We start from the raw sequence: 14356 nt of genomic DNA on the forward strand, positions 1-14356 counted from the left end.
TGGCGTGTCTTAGAAAGGACTTTCGTCCTAACATATATATCCCTATCCTCGAATGCGTTTGCGGTATTGTCAACGCAGCTTGCATAGACTAAACGGTCGATCAGAGATGATCGCGTCCTTGGTATCCATGAAGTTCAGCTTATTCTGTCTGCATCATGTGTGGGCGAGACTCGCCTTGCAACAATGGATTGGCAGTGTGCGAGGAAAACCTGGTTCATTCTTACCACAACTAGTCAAACATTCAACATGCACTCTCAACGACAGACCTCGCCCTCCGGCCCCTCAACTTTCACCGTCGGCGCCCGTGTCTCCACCTCCCACTTAAACCTCTCCAGCCGGCCGTCCTCGGACCCACCCTCCCAACTTCCCCTCGTCACCTCAATCGTCCTATCGACATGCACTTCCAATTTGTGTCCTCCTTCCTTGGCAGTGGCCCAGTCAGCACTCCCATCTTCATTCAGCACCTTTTCGTCGCTGTCTAAACTCCGCCTCCCCGCTCCAAGACCTAGATGCCGGAACTCGCGCCCGTAGATGTCATTACCGTCTCTGGATCCCGACCACTGCCTACTTCTACCATTATGGTCGCATCTGTGGAAATTCGATCTCCCCAGATCGATTCCCTCATCTCCAACAGCCAGGGCTGTCGACGTAGTCCCCACTTTCGACCCCCGATGAAGGCTCCTATGCAGCCTACTACTACCCACCTGATGACCACGCTGAGTATGAGTACTCCCCTGTAGTCCATAACCCGGCAGACCCGTAGCAGTCCTGCCCATAGCGCCGTTCGGATACGACGACAGATGGGTGCGCAGGCAGCGCAAGTGTTCGCGCAGCAGGGGCCAGATGGAGGGGAGATTGGCGACGTAGACTGCGACGGAGGCTTCGCGGACGTACCAGAGCATGTAGACGGTTGAGTAGAGGGAGGAGAGGTTGTTGATTTTGGTGAGGGTGGCGGCGGTGATCTTTATGTATGAGGGGAGTCTTTTAGCATGGGTAGCTTGGGGGGATGTGTATTGAATCCAGGAAGATGATGCTGGTGGGGTGGAAGGAGGGAGAGTGTAAGAGTTGGGGGGGAGGAGGGAAGAAGAGGAGAGGAGGCAGAGGGAGAGGGAGAGTAGAATTGACGTCGAGGGGAAGAGAAAGGAGGAAAAGAGTAGAAGGTCACGTACGACGAACAACCCCATACCAAACACCACGCCCAACCCCACCTTCTGCTTCACCGGCATCCGGAGCCCCCAAAGCATCGGCACCGGAATCGCCAACATGGCCACATCACTGCTGAGATTGAACACGGCCTGCACGATGGCATACGTCTGGTACGTGGCGCACTGCGGGTCCGGAGGCGGCATGCTCCAATAGCCTCTGAACGGTCGACAGGCGGTGAAGAAGGTGATTTGGAGGGCGAGCCAGCCGAGGTAGACGTAGACGGAGAGGGCGCGTATGTAGCGCAGGTGGGTGGTGGAGGCGGAGAGGCGGGCGTAGAGGAAGAGCATGCTGGATTTGAGGGTCCAGATGAGGTTTAGCATGGCCTGGACGGTAAGTCATTAGCTATCAAGAAGATTGATGCCTTTCTTTTACATCAAAATCATGGATTGGAGAGGATGGAGGACGGGAGTGACGCACCTGCTCAGAAAGAATCACTATCTTGGACCCCCGGATCCGCTCCTGTATTTCCTCCTTGCTGAACGTGCCAAACTGCTCTGGGGGATACAGATTACTCCCGCCTCCCGTGGCGATCGCGTTCAAACTGACAATGAGCGTCGTGTAGAACGCCGGTACCACCGTCATCATGAGCCAGTCATCGGGCGCAAGGAGAGAGATACTGCGGACTCGGCGCCAGCGGGCGTATCTGTTGAGCATATTGTAATTGGCATGTCTGTACGAAGGGTAGGAGAGGGGGTCACGGGGTAAGAAGAGTACAGGGAGTGGACTCACGTTCGAAGGACAATTATAAACATGCCGATGCTGTAGAGAGTCCATGATTCGATGGCTAGCTCGTGTTGAAAGGAGAGGTCGAAGCCTTGGGTATGCATGCCGTGGAACAGAGAAGAGAAAATGAGAAAGACATGTATCCTTGAGTCTGAAATTGTGACTGACGGCTCAGTGAAGGGAATGGGTCCCCGCCGCTATGAAAACATCAAAACATCTAGGAAATACAGGGAGAAAGTAGAATTGTAGTAGAGCACGAGGAAAAGGGAGCGTATGTACGGTTGGTAGAGCCGGTAGAAGCAACGAGTGATGACCATAGCTTGATAAGAATGGCATGATTGCGAAGGCAAGGAGATTGATTTCTCTCTTTCCGCGCAAATAGGTAGATGTGCAAGTCGCTCTACCCCCATTTGTATGGGCCTAGAAGAGAGATCCGGAGATGTGAAATCATCAATGGCATTTCACCCGCAGGAGATGCGTTGCTCGGTAAGGAGACAGGGCAAGGTCCCAGAACACCGAGCCCTGAAATCTGATCGATCCGTCAGAATCTCTCAGTTGGAATACCTGGTGTTCTCCTTGCTAGCTACAGTACCCCACCAAGTCCTTCCACAGGTGAATGTAGTGGCTTATCTCGACATGCCTGGTGCTCGGTAGCCGCTCGTGGTGGCGCGAAGTTAATGTATCTGCCTCCCAAGTTGGCATCATGATTTGAGCTGGGACTTGTCAAATGAAGAAGGGAGTGTTTATTGGGCGGTGGGAGAGCTGTACCGCGTCGCGGGCGTGGGATGACGGTCGCTCTCTGTACAGGCGATGGGGGCGTGCACGGCCAAGGCTGATGATGGTGCTCTTCTCGTCAGTGCTTTTGTTCTGATAGATAGGAGCCCTAAGTGCGAGAATCGAGCTCTGCAGTTGAATTAATGCTCTCTCCTTGGACATGATTGGATTTCTGATTACGGTCCAGAAGTGTGAAGGGTTCAAGTCTTCATTCCTCGGCTAAAAGTCAACAACTCTTTTCTCAGTTCAGCTGCGATTTGGTTTCTGGTTCTCCACTGTCTTCATTGTGGAGCCTGCAAAATCAAAGTCGGAAATACCTCCGTCAAGTGATCGCACTCCCCAGCAGCTCCTTCCTCGGATGAAGGCGTGTTTACCAGAAGATGACGCGGACAGATAAGGGGAAAAAGCAAGTAATGAACACCAAGAACGCCACAGCAAACTGCATCCCGCGCAGCTCTGTGGCTGAGTTAAGAGGCATCCCACGCTAAAAGGAAGCACGAGACATCTCGACTGTATCATGTGGATGTCAATATAGTTGTTGGTGGATAGTTGTCTTGATATATTTCTATACTGACAGTGACATTGATATAAATCAGAAGTGAATGAATGCTTGCCTCACCCAAAGCTCTGGCGTTGCTCCAAACGGCAAAAGAATCTATGACATGGAATAAGAGATCAGTAAGAAGCACCGTAATGGGATCAAGGAGACGCCTGCACAAAGTCCAAAAACTGCTACGCATGCTCGCTCGCTTGAACGCTCAAGAAGTCAGAAGTCTCAAAAAGTCAGAATGCAGTTCGCCCCTCAGTTCGCCCAACTTCCTCTTCTTTCAGCAGTATGAGACGCCGACCGCTCCGACGCCATGTTCGGATGCTGCCGAGCCCACTCTCGGATATACATGCGCAAGGCTCTCCACCGCATGCACGTCTCTTCTTTGATATTGGAATCGGCGCATGCATCCTCGCCGAGTCGAATGTACCCTCTAGCACTCGGGAGATGATCATCCTGGCGGAGCTCCGATACGGGGATCCTCGATATTCGAGACAGCTCTTCGTCGAACATGCGGCCAATGGAAGGGTACCCTAGCGAAAGGTAATTGTACACTTGGGTCACGAACTCATCCCCATAATCCTTGTCTATGGCTGCCTCTGTGGCTAGCTTCTGATCGATGCAGGCGAAATCGGCACGGGTTGGTGGTGGGGTGGGTGGCATCAGGTGTGACGACGGAGTGGGCGAAGGCGAGGGCACGTTGGTCCCCATGCGCGGGGTGAGGATGCCAGTTGGGCCTCGTGGAGGCGTGCGTCCCGTTCGAGCGCATAATCCAGCCCATAGTCCACCTGCAGAAGGGCTGGGAGACCGACTGTTGGCGGCGGAGTTGACCCTTGAATAGAACGAAGGGCGGTCTGTGGCCATGTTCTGGCCGCACCAAAGGCCCTCCCCTTTTTCTGCTTGTAGACTCTGCTCAGCCAAGTAATCGGTGGCAATGCGGACAGCATCGCACCCTTGCGTTGTATCGAAACGAGCCGTCTCAGGTGATGAACATCTCGGGAATTCGATGTCAGTCCCCAGCATAGGGGGGCGTGCACAACGTTGCATGGGGTCAAGCATGACATCGTCCAAGGGGGTTATCACCAGATGCGCGACTGGAGTCTTAAGCCACGACATTGCCTGATCCCAACAATCAGTTTTCTTGAAGTCCAGCTTGTTCAGTTTTGCTTGTAGACGTCTCTTCTCCTCTCTCTTGGCTTCCTTCTGTCTCTCTACCTCTTCCCGATATCGTCGCATTTCGAGCAAGTCCCAGTTGTTCTCTGGACAGAACGATTCTCGCCGTGGCTTCTCGGAAACAGGCGGTGTGTCTACCTCTCTGTCTATGAAATGATCAACGTGCTCGTGCTCGTCCTGGTTAATGAAAGCAGCCATTGCTTGCTCTCTTAACTGCTGCTCGGCAGCCTTCGCAGCCAATTCCAGAAGAGGACCAGGGTCTCGGTCATCCGGGCTGTTGTTGGTGCTCACTTCTCTGAAATGATGTGAATGCTTGGAGACAGCAGAGTGTGATGTGGAAAAGGACAGGGGGCTTCCTGGTTCGGATTCTGACGATTCAATAGGATCCAGATCTGGGACCCTGAACGAGTGGCTTGAACGCATGCTGGCCCAGCTTGGTCTGCGCCTCGATACGGGAGACGTCGATGTTGCACGCTGGATCTCCAGGAACAACGGATTTTGAGGCAGATCCACAGCAGGCGTGTTTTCAGGAGGCGGAGGGGGTGTCCTGGGAAAGCTTGCTCGACGACATCTCGGCACGGTGTCTCGTGAGCGCCGCGTCTCAGACTTGGATGCTGCATCTTGTTTGTGCTTGCTGAACTCCTCTTGCGCCTTGCTACCCCATTGCTCCCACTCCTGTGCAAACTTCTCCTGTGACCGGCGCCGACGATGGGTTCGTGAGGGTTCAACTGACGAATCTCCCGCCTCCTCTACCACAGTCGTCACCTTTTTACCGGGTACGAGAGATGTGTCAATCGGAGGGGGAGGAGGAGCGCGTCTGGTGCTCCTCGTCGTCGTCTCGACCAGCTCGGGAACAAACTTGCGCAGAGGCTTGCTGTAACCATTCGGATGCTGTTGCATATCCTCTAGAGGAGTAACCGGACCTTCCATCACCTGAATCTCAGGTGGGGCCATGACGTATAATTACTTCAATCCTTCAACAAAAGGTACGAAGGTGGGTCGTGTGCCAGTATGTCGTAGTCGGAAGACGCCTTATACTGGGATGATACGATAGAGTTGTTTGAACGACAGACTCCTCGCGGTGTTTGGGGGTGCGTGGGTCGGGGCGAGGTAAGAAGTGGTATGGTTGCGGAAGTAATGAGTGAAAGTGTACCTAGGTAGTCACGAACCCTACTCTACACATACATAGTCAATCGCTGAAGATGATTCAAAGGCGGAATCCAACTCACCAGCACGAACAGATGCTCAGGTACCATTCACGAAACGGTTCCTTCATGTGAAGCTCTCGGCTGTCCAGCGGTGGAAGTTGCATGTGCAATGGTCGCATATGAGCAACTGGACGTTCGGACGGAGGAGTGGTCCTTTTAGTCTCGCAGGCCAGTAGCCACTGCCCAGGAGTGGCAGAGAGTGTGCCCGATGGCGTTGATGGTATGGCGTGGGATTGAGAGAGCCAGATGACGAGGCACTACTCGGTACGGTGTTTTGTGAGGACCTTGGTCAAGCGGTGTTGGTGTCGTGGTGGAAGGATGGATGCAATGCCGACCCGGAAGCTCGTCGAGGAAGGGGTGCAGAAGCGACTGGAGCGAAAGGCGTAGGAGAGCCTCTCTGGGGGATATATATATAGATATATAACGCAACCGTAAAGGAGAGTGGAAGTGGTCTGTTGCTGGGCTTCCAGGCGTGCGTCGCAGAAGAAGGACGGCGTGCTTAATCTCAGAAGGGCAAAGTTCAGGAATGCCCCTGCTCGTGTGGAGAAGTCGGCCCACAGTGCCCACCAGCTTTGGCTCCGCCAGCGCCACAACAGAAGCCGCTGTGACCAAGCCCTGGAGAGCGATGAGTGGGTCAAGTTTGACTGTTGGAGAGAGTTTGGATAATAACTGCCAACAGCAGAATTGCGTAGGTATTCCGTGGGATCTGCGAGTCTTGAGAAGTTGCGATACTAACGGCTCTTCTTCGGGGGCGCGGTATTTGATAACGTCTTCTCGCAACTCCGTGCCTGTGCCTGTGCCTGTGCCTGTGCCTGTGCCTGTCCCCTACGGATCCTCCCGTGTGCTCGCTCAGGGGATTCATTTTCACAAGTCTCCCATTTTCCAGCGTCCTCCTGAATTTCTTCTCAACCATCTCAGCTGCGCCCACTCTCCCGACAGGCGCCCAGCCCAGCAAAAGGCCCTGCCACGGCCAAAATGCCGCAAGTCTCAACTCGCCGGGAATGGACAATGTCACCGCCACAGCTAGCCCAGCCGGCCCCAGACCACATGGGCGAGCGAATTGGCAGTAAGACATAATTACGGATCTACATCCTTTAAGATCTCATTGACTGTGCATCAGTGCTACCTCAACATGCGACTGTCATCCATTCCTAGTTGCCTTGTAAATATGCTTTTATTCCCCTTCTCAAGGCGTGATTGAAAAAGAGAGCCTATGGTGCAGTACTTGCGTGTCAACAGTCCGCCAAAATTGGTTCGAAGCACCCTAATACCTCTATCAGAGCACTTCTCAACTTGCTTTCTCTTCATCGACCATGCGCTCGCCTATCAGGTGCTTTGCCATCTCAATTGCGCTGGGGGCGATGAGCATAGTGCCACGACCCTGCGGCTATGGACACACTCCGGCCGAAATCCTGGGAAGAACCGCTGGAAATCTGCCTGCTGCATCGAATTCAAACTTAGACCCGATGACCATGCCCACAGCCACCACCTGCGTGGAAGAGACAACAAGTGTCTCGACGGCTGTCAAAAGCCCGCACTGCAGTACATCGTCCGCAATACCTATGACTACTAGTGGTTGCCTATCAGATTCTGGCTCTCTAGCTAATGCCCGGACACATACTTCAACAGACGATCTCGACTATATTCAAATCTCCATATCTACGAGCGCCATGGAGCACTGTGTCGAATGCAAGTCTGCCAGTACGAGGCTTTATACGAAGACAGTCAGCAAAAACAGTACCACAGCCAACTGCGTCGAGGATTCTAACGGATTCAACCCCAAGGAGAGTCTGCTGGTATGACCCTCTGCTTCCTGCACTCTGCCCGTCTGCTGGAAGAGGTCTCCCGGGTTGTTGACCGTGTCGAGTATTGACGTATGGTCTAGTCCCCATGCGTTCTCGTAGCTTTGCAGCGCTCGCAAGTACATCTTGATCCTTCAGAATTGGGTTCAAACGTCGCTTTCTGGGTAGATAGAATGCAGCCTCAGGTTGGGTATCTCTGATCAGCTAAGCTATTAGAAGCTCGCTTTGATTCATATCATTGATTAACAAGGTCGTATGCATTACAGGGCCGAATGCCCTCCCAGGGGCTGGGCCGTACTATTGTAGAAGTCATCCCTCCGATAATCAGTGACCAAAGGCTCCTCATCGATCCCCAGATGCAGCGCCCCATCACGACCCTGGTACCACCCAAAGCCATACGTCTTGTCCCACGACACAAGGAGGTTGCGCCGCTGCTCGTAAGAAAGCTTTTCGCAACCGACCCAATTTACTATCATCTTGGCCTGGTGCGTCGCGAGAAGCACGAAGGCTAGGGTTCCTGGCTTGCGAGGGAGTGACACGTCGCTGCGCTGCACATAGACATATACCGCGGTTACCAGGAGCGAAATGATGATGGAGATGGAGAGCACGAGAGATATCCAGAAGGAGCGGAAGGTCTGCGCGTCGCCTTCGAGGAGATCGGTGGCTGTGGAAGTGCCCTTTCGGTGCATGAAATTCGCGCCGGCGGAGCCAAACGACGAGAGGCATACTGTCAGCACTTCTAGTAGGATGGAAATTGTGGCAACGAGGGCGAGCGTGCCGTCGTGATTCCGGAGTGCCTTGATGGGGAGGTAGAAAGGCATGGTGCCTGTGTAGTCGACGCTCAGGACAGAGGGTTTGGCGTGCCGCCGAACCAATTGGTAGTACGGTTCCGTGAGGCGAATGTTCGTATCAAAGAGTGTCCAGAGTAACTTTACCGCGACGCCAATGGCTGTCATCAGGAACGGTGCCCTGCTGAGGATAATGTTTGCCCGTGTGAAGATCAAGACGGGAACCAGGGCGAGAAGTGACAGTATAAATATGAATGCGGGAACACTTTGAACCAGTGGCAGCGTGAAGGAATGCTCCTTCCTGTCACTCGGTACTCGCAGCTTCGGCGACCAGTGTAGCTGCTCGATGGGCGACAGCGAACTGTTGTACAAGAAGTATTTCCGGTAATTCAGCTTCGACTTGTTAATTTCTTCATCTGATGACAAGGGGCTCAATCCTATGAAGTCGGACAGAATGTGCCCCCTGGTCGTCATGGCTAGGAGGCCGCTGATACCGCAGGGGTCGGACGATAGACCCGAGGATTGATGCAGAGGCCAAAGTAGCAGTAATCCCGCAACCGCGGCGAAAATGAGGGACCCAGATAGCACTCTTGACCAGATTGGATGCACGAAAAGCGCGAATCCGTCATTCGCGGCTCGTACTTCTAGCGTGGCATTCTGTATCACTGGCACCGCTATAACAGCTACCAGGGATATCGCTGTTGATAAACGAGTCCGCGCACTTCCAGGAAAGGGAGGTCGGAACCAAGTCCAGAAGTTCGTGCTGTCGACGTTGAGGGACTGGGCGAAGGTGGATCCTGAACGCTCCGCAAGACGGTAGTATGGCTCTAAGCGCTTTGCTTCGACGTCCACTAGCTGGTAGGCCACACCGTACGTGACGGTGACGATTGTTGGAAAATAACGCCAGAGGAAATATTCTGGGACCGAGATGTCGTTGAGTCCGAGAAACTGCATCAAGCCCCCTTTGGCATTAGAGCGGCGGAAAAGAGACTCTTGGATGCCAGCGAGGCCGAGAGACACTAGTGTGAGAAAGATGAGGTAGGGTGGCTTGAAGACAATGGGCCTCCAGTTAGGTTTATCGACATGTTTAGGGAAGTAATAGCTCGTCTGTTCTTCCTGGCCCGACCCACGTCGGGGTGCGAAGTTGGGGACTAAGGAGGATGCATCGAGGGAGGAGATATCTATGGAGATGTTTTCATCGATACTGGTTCGCTTTATGAGAAGTTCTTTCGACGTCCTTGATCCTCTTTCTGGTTTGATATCTTCCGTTATGATCATGGAATCTCGTGCCCTGTTGTAATCATTGGGCACCGGTCTCGACCACTCGTATGTGTTAGAGTGAGATCTCTCACTGCCCCCTAGCTCTTGCGTCGATAGAAACCTCTCAGTACGCGCTATGGGATACTCTGAGTCATACTCTGTTCTGACAGGTTCGTAGACAGACCTTCCGTCGAGTTCATAGATGGACGCGGTTTCCGGCTGAAGCTGCCAGGACATTATTCCAGCCGCGCTGTTAGTGAACCCCTGGAGCCGTTGGTTAATGTGCCGTCCAGGCAGTTTGGAGATTGGGAGATTAGTAAACCTCGGTTGCTAACGAACAACGTGCTGCTGAGGATTATTGAGTTATGAGTCCAAAACCGCGAGATTCTGGATGTTGTTGAGGGGAGCTCTGCGGCTGAGGCGCCTTGGGTGGTGAACTTTCCCCAAAACATGCTGTGGCTTGCTTCAAGCAACTTGTTTGGATACTAGCCCAACCGAGCTGCGGTAATGAGGGTTATCAGTTAGAGGCTGCACAATAACCGTTGTCGACACCGTGGGCGTCGAAGACAGCTTGGTCAATTTGGTCGATTTGACAGACTACTGGAGTGGAAAGACAAGGCAGAAACTTCCCCCGCCGAAGGTTTGGACGCATAGATGACATTGAAATGTTTTGAGCATGGTCCGGCATTTGCTGAATAAACAGACGCGAGCACGGTTCTCACGAAGAACAGGCGACATGTAGGGTAACAGATGTCAGTAAAGAATTACGAGTGGACGGCGCGCTAATAAAACCCGGAGCCAGTAATGATGCTGTTGGTCATGAGATATCAACAATATATTACAACTACCCAAACGACTGAGAAAGAAAAGAATCCGTTCATTGGGAAACAATAATAGTGATACGGAGTACATATGTACTCCGTACCCAGCCTTCCAAATCGAAATTCAAGAGATCTGATCCGCGGCCGCCGGGACCGACCGTTCAACCGTCCAACACATGCATATTTAGGTAGATCACCACCTACGCATGTATTCCGTACGTCATAGCGCAGCAACCATGGTCAGCACCGTTCCGTGAGAAGTCCGTCATCTTTTCACTCATGGATGACGAGGTGCTGGACTACGAGCCCACGGCAGTCACGTCGTTGCGGAGTCAAGCGCAAGGGAAATTTCGTCTCGAGAAAGAAGTCCTGCCTTGGCGCGACCCGCGGTAGCTGCACCACGTTATTGACTTCTACCTCGTACCAGAATTCCATGTGCGGTCCCGGGGAGCCCGTGTCTCTAACGGAGCTCTTTTCGCTGCGTGGGGCGCTGCTTCCGTTGTTCACCATGGAATCTGCCGAAGAGTTTGGGCGTCGTCCAGCGACCTCGTCTACCTCCGCGACGTGGCCGACCTCATCAAATCCCACCACCACCTGGGCCTCATGCCGCGCCACGACCATCTCAATCAGCTCGGTGATGGTGAGCCGGTTTACTTCCTCAGCGTCCACTTCCAGCCCCTCGAGGTGCTCACCCTCCTCGTCGGTGTTGGTCCAAGATTCGTCTTGACCCGCTCCAGGACTGTTAGATCCAACGAGTGTCGTTTGTGAGCCTCCGTCTCCGTCTCCATCTTCGCTTCCGCCTTCTCCCTGCGACTCCCTGTTGCAACGGCAACCTGACCGGCAGTTGCAAAACCTCGTGTTCCTGACTGGCGGCAACCCTGTGTCTTGCTCGAACATGTCGTTGTTTTCGGGGAGATTCATGATGGTATGCTAAACCCCGCAAACCTCGGCGTCAGCAGGATCATGGTTAAAGCCTGATCTGGAGTGGGCTACTTACACGATTTTTGGATGGGAGGTGTTGAAGTCTCAAAATGCCCACTTCGGGTCTATGTACCAGCGCCGCGTTTTGGCCGAAGCGAAGATGCAGACAGTTTTATTGGGTCAAAAAAGGACTGGATATCTTATGGTACAACAATATGCCAACAGAAAAGGAGGGAGTTATTCGAAACAGTGTTTGCTGGTAAAAGGGAAGAAGAAGAAAGATCGCAACACATTCGAGGGCCTCGACAACTTTAAGGACGAGCTGTCACCTCCGTAGCGGCGTACATCACATGGGCATTCAGACCTAGGAAGCGGACACGTGTGTTGGATGGACTGCATATTCCGCCCACCAGTTGCCAACGGCATCAAGACGTTGCACGGCTTCGGCAGCGGGCTCTTCTCTTTCTGCAAGGGAAGGCGTATCTGAGCAGACCAACGCCAACAGGGAGCCTTCCCGCAGCCAAGACGACTCTCCAACCCGTCAATTATGAAATACAGTTCTCTGCGGTGACCAATATCAGCCGGCTCAGCTCTGCACCGGTGAGCAGGAGAGCGGGATGCACCCTAACACGTGGGTTCTTGTCACCGTGTAATTGTTACCGCGTCTAAGCGTAGGCGCAGGGAGGTTCAACGACATAGCTCACTGACATCCAATGGCTCCTGTTGAGCTACAGCACCTCATATCGTATGCCATTCACCCCTCATGCGCCATATACAAATCCGGTAGGCATTCGCGAGTTTCCCCAAAGTACTCATTCCAACGTCTCCATTTCCACTCTCCTTTTCTCAATAGCCAGGCAACTGTTATCACGATTCCTTTTCTCCGCACTCCGTCATTGTAACGCGGTCAGCCCCAAGCGGCTATTTCAAAATCCCCGCTGAGTGGCTGCCTCATCTTCTGAATCTTGCCCCTAATAGAGCTGGAGCCTCGAACATTGCATCACTGCAACATTAGCTGCAGACAGGGCTCGATTCGATGGTCGGAGTTCCCCGCCAGTGGGGGCTGGAGTACAAAATACTGCATACTGTATGCACCTCTGCCCTATGGCGACTAACCTGCACGACGCTCAACCGCAGATGGGTTTCTGTTACGTCCTTCTTTATATGCAGGATTATGGCGCAGGGAATGTCGCCCTATTGCATCATTTTGTGGCATCGAGTGTGCAGTACGGAGTTCGCCGCAGTGCGCCAGGTACACCTCCCACAGCCGGACTCCACTACCACAACAGATGTAAGTGTGTTGTAGGCCATGCATCCTTGATTCTACAAATCAAAGCTCCTCTACTGAATCGGATACTACACCTACAATTGCAGTGTCGCCAACTAGCCAGCCTGACTAACATTATCAGGGGTTGCTCAATTCTTCACAACAATTCTCACCCAGGGTCCTTCAATGTCTGGCATCTGGTATATTCGTAATCCCTTAGACGGGTATCCATGCTGCCTCTGAAGCCGCTCAAGGGTCGCCGAAAATGCATGACTCCATAGCCCTACCCACTCCAAGATACATATGGGAACGCTGTCGGTATCGTTGGTCATCCATGGTCCATTATGGAAACTAAGAATGCGCCAATAAGGAACCGATCAATCGAATCAATCATGTACATGGAAAGTAGTGGTTCGCTTCTCTGCTCTTCTCTCAATGCCGCCTCTTTCTTTCTTCGAACATGCTTGAAGAATCCTAAATAAGTGCTGAGCTTCCGACTCGCCCTGACACCTCCTCCTCATTTATTGTGCCAGATCAACGTCCGGAGCGAGTCCCAGTGGTCCGATTGTACGTAGCTGCAACACCCGGTCAGTACTTATCCTCACTGCTCCCTAAAGCCCAAAACCAGAACAAGACAAAGGAAAGAAGGGAAGGGAAAGGAAAGAAAAAAGGGTAACCCACATGTAGCTCATACTACTCCGCAAACTACTCTGCACCGTCTCCGGATGCCACCGGAACACGTACATGACGGCGGCCCAGCTCAGCGCCGCAAACGCCGGCCACCCATTCCGCACCACCGCCCGTCTCAGCTCTTCATTCGGTATCAGTCCCAATCCCCCACTCGCCGCATGATAATGTCCATGGCCCTGGTGATGCACCGGTTTCCTCGGCATAACAGCCAACTTTGCAAGCGCCAGGCACACGCGCGCAAACACATAAATGACAATCTGCTGGGAGACGGGGTTGTGGATGTCGCGGGCGAAGACTATGTAGCCGCCCAGCAGACCCGCGAGGAACGAGTCGTAGTGGCGCTCCTTGCCCGTGGGCGACGTGTGGCGGAGGAGCAGCATGGCGGCTTTGTAGACGAGGGCGAAGAAGCCTAGGTTGCGGGCGTGTTGTTTGGTTGCGCGGAGGACGGCGAGGGTTTTTTGGCGGAAGCTATAGATGTGGGTTAGGTACAAGAAATAGTTTCTTCGGGGACTGAGACGGGGAGGGGGAGGGGGAAGAGGAGGACGTACGTTCCCGACCGGAAGAGGAATATCATTCTACATAACGTTGTTAGCATTATCTCGCAACCAGCTTTCAGAGCGGAGCAGAGCTCCAGGGTGCGTACACGAGAGCGTGCGGAAACCGCACTTTGGCTCCGTATACCATGCCATTTCTTATGCCCTTGACCAGTGTGAGGATATCGTGGTATTTGGGGTCGAGGACGATCTTCTCGAGCGCCGACTGTTGTTTTGCAATGGCATAGGTTAGCCTGAGGTTTTGGTGCGAGGGAAAGGATAAGAGGATTGGAGACGAATATGACGAACCTCGAGGGCATGTAACCGGTCCATCGTAAGTATCGATTATAAGTGTTGCTCCAGACGTGTCGTTCCGTGTATCTCCTCCTCCTCACCCAATCTTCACTCTCTGTTGCGCTTTTGAAACGAGCCTCGGAGTTTCGCGCTCAACGCGCAATGACGACAGCAATCCGGCAAGCAACAAAGCTCTCATACAGACAAGTCGGGGGATTCTCTCAACCGGATGGCATGAGAAAAGGAAATGGAAGGTACTGAGCATGCGACAACAACAGGATAATGCGCAGACGTAGAATCGCCGAAGCCATCGAGAGGTGTTTGTGCCGGAGCTGCTGGCATTTGATCC

The 14356-nt window shown here is 53.1% G+C and overlaps 8 protein-coding genes across 8 annotated transcripts; 3 read left to right on the forward strand and 5 right to left on the reverse strand.

The window, feature by feature from the left end:
- Positions 1–254: 254 nt before the first annotated feature.
- EI97DRAFT_457436 (uncharacterized protein) lies at positions 255–1860 on the reverse strand (the record flags this gene model as incomplete). Its single annotated transcript, XM_033800817.1, has 2 exons — positions 255–1529; positions 1624–1860. The coding sequence occupies 2 exons, from the start codon at positions 1858–1860 to the stop codon at positions 255–257; spliced, it is 1512 nt and encodes a 503-aa protein (XP_033654951.1).
- A 1425-nt stretch (positions 1861–3285) lies between these two features.
- Positions 3286–5796, reverse strand: EI97DRAFT_290770 (uncharacterized protein). The gene is made up of 2 exons (XM_033794445.1): positions 5653–5796; positions 3286–5593 (listed from the first exon to the last, which is right to left on the reverse strand). The coding sequence occupies exon 2, from the start codon at positions 5375–5377 to the stop codon at positions 3506–3508; it is 1872 nt and encodes a 623-aa protein (XP_033654952.1). The 5' UTR covers positions 5378–5593; positions 5653–5796; the 3' UTR covers positions 3286–3505.
- A 361-nt stretch (positions 5797–6157) lies between these two features.
- Positions 6158–6793, forward strand: EI97DRAFT_500379 (uncharacterized protein; the record flags this gene model as incomplete). The annotated part of the gene is made up of 2 exons (XM_033802660.1): positions 6158–6697; positions 6752–6793. One exon carries the CDS (start codon positions 6158–6160, stop codon positions 6656–6658), a length of 501 nt encoding a protein of 166 aa, XP_033654953.1. The 3' UTR covers positions 6659–6697; positions 6752–6793.
- Positions 6794–6801: 8 nt separating this feature from the next.
- EI97DRAFT_290596 (uncharacterized protein) lies at positions 6802–7563 on the forward strand. Its single transcript, XM_033794444.1, has one exon. The coding sequence runs from the start codon at positions 6945–6947 to the stop codon at positions 7431–7433; it is 489 nt and encodes a 162-aa protein (XP_033654954.1). The 5' UTR covers positions 6802–6944; the 3' UTR covers positions 7434–7563.
- Positions 7564–7750: 187 nt separating this feature from the next.
- On the reverse strand, positions 7751–9331 carry EI97DRAFT_361569 (uncharacterized protein; the record flags this gene model as incomplete). Its single annotated transcript, XM_033794965.1, has 1 exon — positions 7751–9331. A coding segment is annotated over one exon (1581 nt), but the record flags the coding sequence as incomplete, so codon positions are not given.
- Positions 9332–10575: 1244 nt separating this feature from the next.
- EI97DRAFT_457439 (uncharacterized protein) lies at positions 10576–11223 on the reverse strand (the record flags this gene model as incomplete). The annotated part of the gene is made up of 1 exon (XM_033800818.1): positions 10576–11223. The coding sequence occupies one exon, from the start codon at positions 11221–11223 to the stop codon at positions 10576–10578; it is 648 nt and encodes a 215-aa protein (XP_033654956.1).
- Positions 11224–11785: 562 nt separating this feature from the next.
- Positions 11786–12943, forward strand: EI97DRAFT_290969 (uncharacterized protein). The gene is made up of 5 exons (XM_033794446.1): positions 11786–11854; positions 11905–12006; positions 12202–12514; positions 12633–12808; positions 12861–12943. Exons 2-4 carry the CDS (start codon positions 11971–11973, stop codon positions 12731–12733), a joined length of 450 nt encoding a protein of 149 aa, XP_033654957.1. The 5' UTR covers positions 11786–11854; positions 11905–11970; the 3' UTR covers positions 12734–12808; positions 12861–12943.
- Positions 12633–14339, reverse strand: EI97DRAFT_396146 (peroxisomal membrane protein 4). Its single transcript, XM_033796331.1, has 5 exons — positions 14023–14339; positions 13824–13939; positions 13729–13755; positions 13172–13648; positions 12633–13065 (listed from the first exon to the last, which is right to left on the reverse strand). Exons 1-5 carry the CDS (start codon positions 14044–14046, stop codon positions 13008–13010), a joined length of 702 nt encoding a protein of 233 aa, XP_033654958.1. The 5' UTR covers positions 14047–14339; the 3' UTR covers positions 12633–13007.
- Positions 14340–14356: the final 17 nt, after the last annotated feature.

The sequence above is a fragment of the Westerdykella ornata genome, assembly GCF_010094085.1.
Source record: "Westerdykella ornata strain CBS 379.55 unplaced genomic scaffold EI97scaffold_7, whole genome shotgun sequence".
Lineage (NCBI taxonomy): Eukaryota > Fungi > Ascomycota > Dothideomycetes > Pleosporales > Sporormiaceae > Westerdykella > Westerdykella ornata.

Coding starts and splice junctions, on each gene's coding strand:
- EI97DRAFT_290770 (XM_033794445.1), bottom strand. CDS start 5,377: ATGGCCCCACCTGAGATTCAGGTGATGGAAGGTCCGGTTACTCCTCTA.
- EI97DRAFT_290596 (XM_033794444.1), top strand. CDS start 6,945: ATGCGCTCGCCTATCAGGTGCTTTGCCATCTCAATTGCGCTGGGGGCG.
- EI97DRAFT_290969 (XM_033794446.1), top strand. CDS start 11,971: ATGCCATTCACCCCTCATGCGCCATATACAAATCCG. Junction 12,007..12,201: donor ATGCGCCATATACAAATCCG/GTAGGCATTCGC, acceptor TGCCCCTAATAG/AGCTGGAGCCTCGAACATTG. Junction 12,515..12,632: donor ACTCCACTACCACAACAGAT/GTAAGTGTGTTG, acceptor TAACATTATCAG/GGGTTGCTCAATTCTTCACA.
- EI97DRAFT_396146 (XM_033796331.1), bottom strand. CDS start 14,046: ATGGACCGGTTACATGCCCTCGAG. Junction 13,756..13,823: donor CGGTTTCCGCACGCTCTCGT/GTACGCACCCTG, acceptor AACGTTATGTAG/AATGATATTCCTCTTCCGGT. Junction 13,649..13,728: donor TTCCTCTTCCGGTCGGGAAC/GTACGTCCTCCT, acceptor CCACATCTATAG/CTTCCGCCAAAAAACCCTCG.